At 40.1% G+C, this 14,264-nt stretch overlaps 1 protein-coding gene across 28 annotated transcripts in view; it reads right to left on the bottom strand.

The window, feature by feature from the left end:
• camk2d1 (calcium/calmodulin-dependent protein kinase (CaM kinase) II delta 1) overlaps window positions 1–14,264 on the bottom strand; it is a 119,048-nt gene that overhangs the window by 14,302 nt on the left and 90,482 nt on the right. For 9 of the 28 annotated variants that reach the window (XM_022203423.2, XM_022203422.2, XM_022203425.2 and 6 more), the window contains 3 exons: window positions 9,005–9,064; window positions 6,821–6,865; window positions 5,359–5,407 (listed from right to left, as the gene is read on the bottom strand). In XM_022203423.2, the coding sequence (XP_022059115.1) occupies window positions 5,359–5,407; window positions 6,821–6,865; window positions 9,005–9,064 (154 nt within the window). The remainder of the gene's footprint in view (window positions 1–5,358; window positions 5,408–6,820; window positions 6,866–9,004; window positions 9,065–14,264) is intronic. The other 19 variants (XM_022203432.2, XM_022203436.2, XM_022203433.2 and 16 more) reach the window with 3 other exon arrangements.

The following is a 14,264-nucleotide window of genomic DNA, read 5'->3' on the forward strand; positions in this document are numbered from 1 at the left end:
ACATTTTCTTCCATTTTCGGACGACATACTAAACTATGACGTTTTTGTCGATTTTCTGGACGACATACTATACAATGACATTTTTGTCTACTTTTGACGACATACTATAAACTATGACATTTTTGTCCATTTTCGGACGACATACTGAACTAGGGCCTTTTTGGTGGCATTTTGGACGACATAGTAAACTATGACATTTTTGGTGGTATTTTGGATGACATACTAAACTATGACGTTTTTGTCGATTTTCTGGACGACATACTATACAATGACATTTTTGTCTACTTTTGACGACATACTATAAACTATGACATTTTTGTCCATTTTCGGACGACATACTGAACTAGGGCCTTTTTGGTGGTATTTTGGATGACATACTAAACTATGACGTTTTTGGTGACTTTTTGGACGACATACTAAACTATGATGTTTTAGGTGACTTTTCAGACGACATACTAAACTATGATGTTTTTGGTGACTTTTCGGACGACATACTAAACTATGATGTTTTTGGTGACTTTTCGGACGACATACTAAACTATGATGTTTTTGGTGACTTTTTGGACGACATACTAAACTATGATGTTTTTGGTGACTTTTCGGATGACATACTAAACTATGATGTTTTAGGTGACTTTTCAGACGACATACTAAACTATGATGTTTTCGGTGACTTTTCAGACGACATACTAAACTATGATGTTTTTGGTGACATACTACACAACATTTTTGACATTTTTTCCTCGATGTGGTTCACCCGGATTCGAACTGTGAACCTTTCACATTTTAAGCCAATGTGATAACCACTATACTATGGAAACTGTCACACTGCACCATGGTGTTTTGGTCACCTTTTAGACGACAAACTATACTATGATGTTTTTGGGGTAATATTTTGAATGAAATACTATCCTATGACATCTTTGGTGATTTTTTGGACGACATACTAAACTAAGACGTTTTTGGTGATTTTTCAGACAACATACTAAACAATGATGTTTTTGGTGACTTTTCCGACGACATACTAAACTCTGTTATTTTTGGACAACATACTACACAATGACATTTTTGGACAATATTTAATCGATATGGTTCACCCGGATTCGAACTGTGAACCTATCACATTTTAAGCCAATATGATAACCACTACGCTATGGAAATTGTCACACTGCACCATGGTGTTTTGGTCACTTTTTCGACGACAAACGATACTATGACGTTTTTGGGGATATTTTAAATGAAATACTATCCTATGACATCTTTGGTGATTTTCTGGATGACATACTACACTATGGCGTTTTTGGTGATATTTTGACAACATACTAAACTATGACATTTTGGACAACATACTGAACTTTAATGTTTTTGGACGACATAGTACACAATGACATTTTTGGACGATATTTAATTGACATGGTTCACCCGGATTCGAACTGTGAACCTATCACATTTTAAGCCAATGTGATAACCACTATACTACGGAAACTGTCACACTGCACCATGGTGTTTTGTTCACCTTTTAGACGACAAACTATACTATGATGTTTTTGGGGATATTTTGAAGGAAATACTATCCTTTGACATCTTTGGTGATTTTTTGGACGACATACTAAACTAAGACGTTTTTGGTGATTTTTCAGACAACATACTAAACTCTGACATTTTTGGACGACATACTACACAATGACATTTTTGGACGATATTTAATCGATATGGTTCACCCGGATTCAAACTGTGAACCTTTTACATTTTAAGCCAATATGTTAACCACTATACTATGGAAACTATCACACTGCACCGTGGTGTTTTGGTCACCCTTTTGACGACAAACTATAGTATGACGTTTCTGAGGATATTTTTAATGAAATACCATCCTATGACATCTTTGGTGATTTTTTGGATGACATACTACACTATGATGTTTCTGGTGACTTTTCGGACAACATACTAAATTATGACATTTTTTTCCATTTTCAGACGACATACTATACTATGACATTTTTGGTGACATTTTGGACGACATTCTGAACTATGACAATTTTGTCCTTTTTTGACAACATACTAAATTATGACATTTTCTTCCATTTTCGGACGACATACTATACAATGACATTTTTGTCCATTTTTGGACGACATACTATAAACGATGACATTTTTGTCCGTTTTCGGACGACATACTAAACTGTGACATTTTTGTCCATTTTCAGGGGACATACTATACTATGACATTTTTATGGTCTGTCTGATGACATACTAGACTGTGATATGCATGTCTTTGTCTTCTCTGTTTAAAAGTAAATTCTATTCACTGAAATGTTTCCAAAAAGTCAAAAGATGAGTTTTATGCTTCAGAGTTTAAAATTTTGCTTGAGGTGGAAATCAGATGATGAAACTGTAACAAGTTTGGCAAGAAGTTGCATTGGGGGAGAAAAGAATCAGCTCCATTTTTCTGTAACCAGCAGACACATTGGTCTGTCATAGCAGGAAAAGTATGGGTGTAATTAAAATGTTAATACTGCTCATTGTCTTGATTTACTCGGAAATTTGATGGAATTGTAATTGAATGCTATGATAAGTCCAAAAGTTTCTTAATTTGATCCCCTGAAACCTGACCTCAGTATTTGTGATATCCTGGCAATGGCCACCCTGCTTAGACTTTAAAAAATGAACTAGAAACTGAAAAGCGGGTGGACAAAAATGGAAAATAATGAAAATAAAAAAGAGGACATTGAGATTATTTAGTTAAAACATTACTTGGTCTTAGTTCACAAGTTATTGCACTTTACATTTAGTTTCCCAATTTGAGGGACTTTGTAATCAAACAACAAATACACTTCTTTCTACACCTGTGAATATCTTGAAATGAAATGAAGCCTGCAGCTGCCTCCTTTAGAGTGGGACTTACACTGGGAGTCGGTGGGGCCCATGCCGGGCAGAGGCACCCTTTGTTGGGGGCCAGGGGGCTGCGAGGGTGAGTGATGGGGGCCGCAGTGACATGCGGTGGAATGGTCTGAGCAAAACATCACAAAGGAAGATGTGAAGAAGAAGAGCAGGTAGGCGGCCACCAGTGCCCACAGGATGTACTGGCAGCACTCCTCACCACTGGGCCAAACGCTTGGAGAGTACCAGCAGGAGGAGAAGGAGGACGAAGAGGAGGAGGAGGAAGATGACGTGGAGGGCGAGGGGGAAGGTGAGCGGGAGCGGGAGGAAGGCCGGTGAGAAGGGGAATGCTGTAATCGCTTAAGGTGGTATATTTGGGGACTGGGGCAGCGAGAGTGTGCTGAGATGAAGGAGGAGGAAAAGAATGGATCAGACCAGCAAAGGGAAATTGGACGGAGAAGCAGCAAGGAATGGAAAGAAAAATGAGATGGAGAAATGGAAAACATGAAATGAAGAATACATAAAAAGCATGCAGGAAATGACAATTTGTTCAAAGCTCTTACTTCTTCCGTCAGCTCTGAACAAATGACATGGACAAAGCATGCAGAGCAATGTTCAGGGAAGGACAGACGAATTACAATATTAATGGACGGCGACTCCTTTCAGCAGGTGATGATAAAGGAGTATGAGCCTCATAGAAAACATGAAAGGACCGGCAGAACAGATAATGAAAGAATTGGATGAAAAGATCAGCTTGCAGCATTTACATGGTTGTGAATTCGTCCCTCAATGTCAATGTCGAGTTCTACTGTAACTCCCTGAGCTGGACCTGAACTATCGTACAGTGGCATGGGGTGCTCCACACTCATTCACAGCTCATCACGTATTTTGGCCACAGTAACTCAGTCATTGACCAGATTTGACTCCCTATGGCTTCTTCCTCTCCCCTAAAATCAGATTCGAGTTGAAGGCGAAGTGGAAGAGATTCAGTTTGGAGACGATGCTTGACGTAGAGCACTGAGAGCGATATATCGTTTAGCTTTAGCCAATCAACTCTCTGTTGTGTTTTCAGCTTGTTGTTTGGTTATTCTACCCCCACGTAGCCAGAAAAAACTGACATCTCCTGATTATACACCACTGTAATATCCTGTCTCAATCTCAGTCACAAAAGTCCCAAAGAAAAAAATATGCTGCCCACATAAGACTCATTTAGCATGAAGGTAGAAGATTCGGCACTGTTAAGATGGCACCGCAAACCATTCATCTTGTCAGATAAAGAAACTAATACTGCTGATTCCACCATTAGAGGGACAAGATACTCTCCCAAATTCATTATTCCTCAGCTTCTTTGCTGGCTAAAGCTCTGATTGGGGTTGCAACTGCAAAATCGAGATGTGAATGAAAAAGCAGAAGGAGATGGTCTTCGTTCTTACTGAACACTATCATAAGTAGAGCAGTTTCAAAGCTCTGCTGAATATGGTTACTGAAGAATTGAGCAATGGCGAACCATCAGCCATAAATAACAATGGAGGCCATTATGACAGGAAGCATCATGTCCTTAGATGGGCCTGTGTATGTCCTGGAAGTATGACATCACGAACAGACATGTACTGTAGGGCCCCAGGCATGAGTAGATGCTAAAATATTTCATTTCTCTATGCTGTTGAAGGTCACTACTGTAGTGAAGAGAGGAAGGCCTGACACACACAATCACAAGTGAATTCTACTCTAGACAATCCGAACACGTCTCAAAGATTCCCTTTATTCAACTCAGAGGTACCTGCCCTTCTCCCTTTCCGTTACTGCAGCTACTGAACTGGGATCCATTTTGAATCAATAATCCCTGATTATTTTGAATGGCCTACTGTTCATAATGACCTACAGGGGAAAAAATGTGTGAAAAGGTTAACTTTTAAATGAACCCCGTTGGCCTATTTGTCAAGATGTGTTCGTAAGAATTTTAATGCTAGCACAACAATGAAAACATAAATGAAAATAAATAAAAAGAACCCCATGGCTCCTAGCAGGTTAAACTGGCCATAGCTGACTCTTGTTTGGTTTGTGATAACTTAACAGATTTTCATGTTACACAGTCCAGAGTCTACATTCCTCTGACTGAAATACAGATTGACCCAAACTCCCACAACCATGGCGTCAATACGGGTCCATAAGTATTTTTCACCCATGATAGTAGAACAGCTGTTGCATGCAAAATGAAACAAAGTGGACCAAGAGGAATGAAATGTGGCGAAACTTAGAGACAACACACGGAAGATTCCTGTGAAAAACATGGTTAGCACAAACCCGTTACCAATGTGAGCCCAGAGAGGAAAAATAAAGGTGAACTTAAAGTGCGACATCAAAACCTCAAAGGTAACGCTTACTTTAAAGTTTAGAAAACAGAGTTTTAATGAGGTGCGTGGGAGTCTTCCTGCCAACAGAAGGATAGGTTGTGTTAGTTAGTCTGAACCTCCTTACCTCTCACGTCCTCGTCCTCGATAGTAGTGTTGGCACTCTCGCTGGACTCCTGTGAAACCACAAATAAAGGACCAGTGAGTATCAGCAGGTAAGAGCACAAACCAAAATAACATCTGCTGAGATCAGTGCGCTCAGTGTTTATTCACAGTGGGTCGTTTCATCATCGTCTGTTAGTTTCTAACCTGTGATTAGATTTCCAGCACCATCTCAGCGTTACCAGACAGATGGTGAGAGGCTATGGTGACAACATTATGCTGAGATGATAGAATAGAAGACTGAAATTTTCTCTGCTTTTAGTATTTGGCTGTAGTTGACACAGAATTTATGTTTAACCTAAAAAAACCCCACAAAAACGGACAAGATATAAAAGGATAATACAAGTAGTACGTAAAAAAGACAAGATTTGGTGAAAACGACAGCATCAACACAAACCAGCACAAAATACCAATTTTACTACTTCATGTGTCAAACGTAGTCCAAAAATGTTATAGTTATTGTAATGTATTTCTGTTATTTCTATACAGAGTTGCTCATTTAGTCAATATGGTCTCAAAATGTTGTCTAAAAGTAATTCAGCCAAACATGTTTAATGCAGACTTTCTACAGAATTATGAGTCTTTGAGAGGAAGAAATTACAATTGCTAACAACAAACAGAATATTCCATTATATGCATATTCAGAAATTGAACATTCCTTTTCATTCCTCCGATGGATTACAAATATCTCATGTATGTTATTTATATAATGGCCCTCTTGTTGCTTGCGGATTTAACGGACACAAAAGCATGTATTGTGATGATTTAGCAAACAGCTGCTCTGTTTCTACACAACACTCTTACTATGCACAAGCACACACGCCGTTTACTACACTAGGAGCTACAACACCATGATGTCACTGCACAAAGCAAAAAATACAAGCATGCACGTGTTCCCACAACATCATCTTATGGATTACGCATGACCATGGAGAGCCATACGTCTTGCACAATAAAATCACCCAGACACAGTAGATGGCCTTCAGGCTATTCTGATAAGGATTTGGATTGGAACAGCTTTAGTATCCATGTCACCGCATGGTCTTTATTGTGTTCCAAATGCATGCATAATCCCTTTGTGACGCAAATGCAAAGCTGATGTTACAGCAGCAATCCTTCACAGGGGTTAAAAACTCATGTAAGATGATACAATCTCAATACGTTGTGAATTATCTTAATATTTCACATATATTTCACATAGATACACAAAACTATACACGCACATGACCAATGTTAAGAGCAAGAATTACATGCAACAGTTGAAAACATGCAATATTTAACAGAATCTGTAGTCCACTGTTCTTTCACATGACGTTGACTTTTACCATTTGCACACAAACATCATCATCAGAAGCAACGTTCAGGCTTCTACTCTACACGTCAGCAGCAAACCACAGCCTCAGACCAGCGTCTGAACAGCCGTATACCTTGTTTCCATCAGCTGGGTTGTGGATAACAGTGGTTTGAGGCTCCTGATTGGAGAGGACCAACAGTAGGAAGAGGCGTTGGCGCAGAATGAAAGTGGGTTAGGACAGAAAAGCGTTTAGTAAAGTGGACAAAAATAAAAGCAGTGAAGGATTTGGAAACTGGCAAAATTGCTATTTGGGGAAAGCAAGCCATTACTACAGCACTAGTGTACACAAATTGGATGAAATGGGAATGGAAGATGGGACACTACACTGAACATCATGTAACAGATGATCAGGTCTTAGTCAGCAATGATGACAAGATGGCAATAAATGACATCAGACAGACGCAGTGGTTAACAGACAGACTCCACATCTGCCTTTCCTACCAAACAGCAGTAAAAACAGACATTTTTCAAGAGCTAAACACTCAGGAAAGGGTTCACACAAAAGGCAGGCATTTCACCAACTACACACAACTCTACAGACACATCAAACACATACCAGAATTACTCCAATTCTAATTAAGAAATACAAGGTAACAGCAACACATCTTCAAGGTAGATCTCCCACTCACATGTACAGTTCATGCTATTGCAAAACAACTTGCTGTACACTGGTGCTGTATCTGCTGATGTGTCTAACGTGATGAAACGTTGGGTAAAATCCCTGCAGGGTAAAGGTTGTAGGTCTGCAAGTGAACTCAGTGATGTTTTCTGACAGGAGTGCACGGTTCCTGGTTCACCTAAAGATAATGTTAATGTGGTATTTTAATGCACATCCAGGAGTCTGTATGTGGGTGACTATGAGCGTGAAATTGGTAGAGAAATCCAGCAATCCAGAAGTAAAAATCTCCATTCTTTGCATGGATGGTGTTGGGGAATGGGGGCACATCTAAAGTTTGGTTAGCTGTTTAACTCTCCCGACTGAATAATTAGCACAAAACATTAGCATCCATATCTTATTTGATGAAAGGCGAACCTCAAAAAGTGAAAGAACAGATGGGGATGTATGCTGATTTACCAAGACCTACGTATTTATGGCCTAGCTTAGCATAAAGATTGGAAACAGCTAGCATGGATCTATGCTAAGTTAAGACATATATCCACCAATACATCCAGTTGACTAATTAAAGTGTGTCTCATTTGCTTAATCTGTAACTGAACAGACATCTAAACACGACAACTTGTGGTTGTATAGGAGTATTGTTCACCTGCACTCCATTCACACTAAAACCACAAAAGATGCTTTAATGTTCCTGTTTGCGGACAGTGACATGATGCTAATTTGACATCTTTAGAGTGGCTGGCGAGTGCCAAAATATGGAGAGATCCAGGCTAGCTGTGTCCAACTGCTTCATGTTTTATGCTAGCTAAATTAACAGCTCCTTACTACTATACTTAACACACAGACAGCAAATTGACATTAATCTATATCTACAATAAATATCATAATAAGGAGGTAAGTCAACAATGACTACATTTGATGCGCAACATGGGTCAAAAGTGACCCGATTCCAATGGAAACTAGGTATCTCCTGACCCACACTGCGCATTAAAGGGTTACAAGCATCCCATTATCAGCTGTTGGTAGAAGTTAAAGATTGAACATTATGTAACAGCAATTCAGTTTGTGATTCTGAGTCAATTACTGAATTCAGCAAGAGTGGCGAGGAGTTGCCAGTAGCAACAATGATTCAGCCTCTGACAGGCTTCTTTCCCCATAGGAACCATAGCTGAGCCTTATGGGTGCCAAAAATGTCAGAAAGGCATAGTCCTGGAACATTACTGTTGGTGTTTTTATGCTGCAGACTACAGAGATTATCATAAAAAACAGTATTTACAGTGATTGGTGAAGCCTCAACAGAACAAACCAGAGCTGTGGCAACGGTTTATTTGCCACAGCTGGCATGCAATGGCCCCAGTGCCATTACAGCCACCATCAACAACAAAGGAGAATGTAGCCCATGTACAGCAATGTGGCAACGCAATAAAGCAACCCAGAGGTGCGTGTGGGCAGCTCATGTTACACAACCATGGTTTGTCTTCAGCTATATAGAAAGAGAGAGCAACGATAAAATGAGAAAGGTGACTGATTACACAACAGGGCCGTGCAATCAGGACAGACGTCACTGAAAGTATGGACAGACGCATGATTAGCGACATGACATGCAAGCACAGGCAGCAAGGCAGGCAGACAGTGTACCAGAGAAGGAGTGGGGACAGGCTCTTTGGGGCTGGTGACCACATTGGCCTTGTTGTTGATCTGGAGGGACAGACAGGCAGACAGACGAGACAGGGCAGAAGTGACAAGGCTTAGTGTCCAAACGGTCGCTCCTCAAGCAGCAGCTGCGTCTGGGATCGCGAGCATCGGTGTGTAGACGGAATGTGTGTGACCCAGCCGGCACAACACCACCTCAGTCTGGAGTTTTGACAGGCTAATCCAATAAACGTCGTCTAATTCAAACCGTCAATCACCAAATGTTACAAAGACCAGAGTTAATAGACCAAGGAGCACTCTTGTTGATGAAGAGAGACAGCGTGGCGAGAAACAAATGACCCCATTACTGAGTAGAACGATGATTAATTAGGCGAAACTCAAACTGACTTTGGTACTTGTTGCATGGCTGCTGATGGTAGTCTGTTTTCTGCTCCAGTTTTTTTTTCTCCCTATGAACAGGTAGAAACCTCGAACAGAACAAGACTCGGGGTAAGATTCAGAACATGAGTTCTTGGGAATATGCTGTGGTCATTCACAAGGAAATTCCCACTAACAAAGCAGGTCAAAAAGAAATGAATCAGTGCCTTCAAAAGGTTTCTTCAGAACTCCATTAAGGCCAGTTATCAGGCAGCGATAAGGACCTGTTAGAAGCACTGTTAGAACTGTTACTACAGCAATACGGCAGAATTCACCCAAGAATCTAAGGATCAAGGAGCAGGGTCGGAGGTTTCAGTCTGGAAAGCAAAACTACACACTATAACTCAATCCATTTGTAGCTGGGGAAACACTAAATGACCCTTCGTTTAAAAGGCAATTGTTTCAACTGGGTACACAGAGTTGGTGCTTTCTGCAGAACCCAGATCAGTCAGAAACAGGAATTTGCAAGTCTGACACACACTTACTGGGCAGAGGCAGACAATTGTTATTGCACAAGCATCATCATGCTAAAACCATTAAGGGCTTTTAGCATGACAGAGTGGTGCTATTACTTCTGGATTTGGTAAAAATGTAATAACGCAACTGTCTCTACAAACCAATTACACTGGCTTCTCCTGAATTTTCACTAATGGAGGATTAACCCTGTCTATCGCCAAAAGAGGCAACACAGTCGTGATTAAACCTACAATGCACTGATCAAGTTCCAGGCTTGAAAGACTTCCTGTTGTTCTCTTCAACAGAGATGTGCGAACAGTAGCAGTATTTTATGGTTAATTAGGCTAAAATATTGGATTCAGACAGTCAAATGTCCACTCTGATGTTTTAGGAATTGGAGGACATTTTACGTCCCACCCATCAAATTTCAAATAATCCTTTTACAAAACACTAAAACATGCAGTTGTTGTGTAAATTTACTAAAACTAGGAAAAAAGAATGTTTGAAAATATTTTTTTAAAATACCAAATAAGTCTAGAGTTCCCCCTAAAATGCCATTTTTCTTGTCCCAGCCCCCGAATGACCAAACTGAATCTCAAATAAAACAGCTACACACGTGGACAAAATTGTTGGTACCCCTCAGTTAAAGAAGGAAAAACCCACAATTCTCACTGAAATCACTTGAAACTCACAAAAGTAACAATAAATAAAAATTTATTGAAAATTAAATAATCAAAATCAGCCATCACTTTTGAATTGTTGATTAACATAATTATTTAAAAAAACAAACTAATGAAATAGGGCTGGACAAAAATGATGGTACCCATAACTTAATATTTTGTTGCACAACCTTTTGAGGCAATCACTGCAATTAAACGATTTCTGTATTTGTCAATGAACGTTCTGCAGCTGTCAACAGGTATTTTGGCCCACTCCTCATGAGCAAACAGCTCCAGTTGTCTCAGGTTTGATGGGTGTCTTCTCCAAATGGCATGTTTCAGCTCCTTCCACATATGTTCAATGGGATTCAGATCTGGGCTCATAGAAGGCCACTTTAGAATAGTCCAACGCTTTTCTCTCAGCCATTCTTGGGTGTTTTTGGCTGTGTGTTTTGGATCGTTGTCCTGTTGGAAGACCCATGACCTGCGACTGAGACCAAGCTTTCTGACACTAGGCAGCACATTTCTCTCCAGAATGCCTTGATAGTCTTCAGATTTCATCGTACCTTGCACATTTTCAAGACACCCTGTGCCAGATGCAGCAAAGCAGCCCCAAAACATTACTGAGGCTCCTCCATGTTTCACCGTAGGGACAGTGTTCTTTTCTTCGTATGCTTGGTTTTTGAGTCTATGAACATAGAGTTGATGTGCCTTACCAAAAAGCTCCAGTTTGGTCTCATCTGTCCAAAGGACATTCTCCCAGAAGCTTTGTGGCTTGTCAACATGCATTTTTGCAAATTCCAGTCTGGCTTTTTTATGAGTTTTTTTCAGCAGTGGTGTCCTCCTTGGTCGTCTCCCATGAAGTCCACTTTGGCTCAAACAACGACGAATGGTGCGATCTGACACTGATGTACCTTGGCCTTGGAGTTCACCTTTAATTTCTTTGGAGGTTGCTCTGGGCTCTTTGGATACAATTCGAACGATCCGTCTCTTCAATTTGTCATCAATTTTCCTCTTGCGGCCACGTCCAGGGAGGTTGGCTACTGTCCCGTGGGTCTTGAACTTCTGAATAATATGAGCCACTGTTGTCACAGGAACTTCAAGCTGTTTAGAGATGGTCTTATAGCCTTTACCTTTAAGATGTTTGTCTATCATTTTTTTTCGGATGTCCTGGGACAATTCTCTCCTTCGCTTTCTGTTGTCCATGTTCAGTGTGGTACACACCTTTTCACCAAACAGCAGGGTGACTACTTGTCTCCCTTTAAATAGGCAGACTGACTGATTATGAGTTTGGAAACACCTGTGATGTCAATTAAATGACACACCTGAGTTAATCATGTCACTCTGGTCAAATAGTTTTCAATCTTTTATAGAGGTACCATCATTTTTGTCCAGGCCTGTTTCATTAGTTTGTTTTTTTAAATAATTATGTGAATCAACAATTCAAAAGTAATGGCTGTTTTTGATTATTTAATTTTCAATAAATTTTTATTTATTGTTACTTTTGTGAGTTTCAAGTGATTTCAGTGAGAATTGTGGGTTTTTCCTTCTTTAACTGAGGGGTACCAACAATTTTGTCCACGTGTGTAAAATGACATTTAAACCTCCTTTTATTGGTGTTATTTTCTCACAGATGTCTCTTGGAATTGTGGGAACATACACATCAGCATCCCAGTGTTTCACCGTTGAGTCATGTCGTGCCTCCCCAGCTTTAAACGGGATTGTGTTTGTGGTGGAGTTTAAACACAACGAGGTTTCTGCTGCTAACTAGCCGCTGCAGGTGTCGGTCTCGCTAACAAGCAGCTCAGGCCTACCCTCAAACGCTCGGTGCTGTCCGTCTTCCTTTTCTGCATCGCAACACAACAAGAGAAACTGAAACCATGTCCGACTGTACAACCGGGAGACACACCATCTCACCGTTCAATAACAGAAGCAGTAATTAACGACTGCCAGCAGCAGGAGCTCATCAGCAGCAGAAGAAACACACATCAGTCATTCAGTCATTCAGTCAGGCTGGATTAAAAGGGAAACGTGTTCAAAAAGGAACTACCTCAGAGCGAGCCACAGCTGGAAGGAGAAGCACTAACGGTGAGGCAGCGTGATTCAGTTCAGCAGAGCTTTCAGCCTCCTTTAGCGGATTGTTTTGATTCTTTATTTAGCCTCATCCTTCTCATCAGTCATGTTTTTAGCAGCAGTTGATAAACCCGTGCCTAAAACAACTCTTCCTATACTGTAAGCTGGTGTTGAGAGGGCGGACATTTATTCCGATCGGATCTTAACATCTTTAACATCTGCCGTCTAGTACTCCAACGTTGCAACGACCAGCGCCAACAGTCATTGATGATCACTGACTCCAAATCCACACTCACGATGATTAGGTGCACAAACCAAGCATGAAAAACCCCGCAGCGTTTCTTAATCGAGTCGTGAGACGGCATTAAGCTCCAACGTCTCTTCAGGCACATTTTAGGCCATTTTCTCATTTTAACGCCACATGGGAGTCATGTTGTAACAGTCGTTTACAATTTAATTAATCACATAACAATGAAAGTGTTTGTCATAATAACGCAAAGTATCAAATTTGCTGTGGAACGGATCTTTAAAAAATGACAAAACATAGCACAGACCAGGCAAATTTATCACCTAGCTAACGAAGACCAAACCAAAGCCAAGAGGAGACTGAACATTGGGATTATATTTATTAGACGGAGAGAAACATGATATAAAGTGAACACTCAGAAGAAGCTGTTTAGCGGCAAACGAACCCTCTGAACGCCACATTGTTACTTTACTCAGGAACATTTGTTAGTGTGATATAAAGTCCTGCACAGTAATGGCTAGAAAAAGCTGGAAGCCAATAAAGTCATAAATTAAATTAAAGAACACGACTTTAGTTGTTTTCTTGGATTATTTATGTTGCAAAAATTGGAAAAAAAAATGCAATCATCAAGTGTAGAAAGATGTTTCACCCAACTTTCTCCCCTTTATACCATTTTTAAGCCATGTGTTTATTTTATTGGTACAAGAAGTTTATTCTATTCTAGAATAAAGCGATTTTAATGGTGTTTCACTGTTGTCAGCAAATCATAGACGATTAGTTTGAGGACCATCAGAAAGCTGAACATCCAACAATTTCTTCTGCATTACAGCTTCTCACTTTGACAGATGGTCTAGTTTGACGTTTATTTTAAATATACCATGAAATTCAAACCTGATTGGAGACCAGAGGGTTCGCAGCTTTCAGGTTTGTTTTATAGCTCTTCTACCTCAGAAATCCATTAAAAAGCTTTAACTTCTCCTCTACTTTCTTGTCTTTCTCATGCATGATTTCTGCTATGATTGCGTTTTCTTACACCCACTTTTAACACCGCAAACGACCACATTTTCTATACAAAATGCCTGCATGTGTCACTGTAGATTATTTAGACAAACTCGTTCATTGCTTTTGGAAACGTGTTGCTGGCTGGCCTTCAAAATTGTGTCTCAGAAGCAACGGAATTAGCTGAAACTTTCCCCATCACTAGATCCTGTTATAGGTCAGTGAAAGAAGGGCTTTTATTTGTAATTTGGTTGAGCTAACTCTTCAAGACAGAAAAAAATGACGCTGGAGAATACAGCGTTGAGGGATGAGAAAGCAAGTCTGGCTCATCAACATCCTAAACAAGGGTGAAATTGAATTCCAGATTTAGAAGCAGAGGGTGGAAAGAGACGCA

The sequence above is a fragment of the Acanthochromis polyacanthus genome, chromosome 23, assembly GCF_021347895.1.
Source record: "Acanthochromis polyacanthus isolate Apoly-LR-REF ecotype Palm Island chromosome 23, KAUST_Apoly_ChrSc, whole genome shotgun sequence".
Classification (NCBI taxonomy): Eukaryota; Metazoa; Chordata; class Actinopteri; family Pomacentridae; genus Acanthochromis; species Acanthochromis polyacanthus.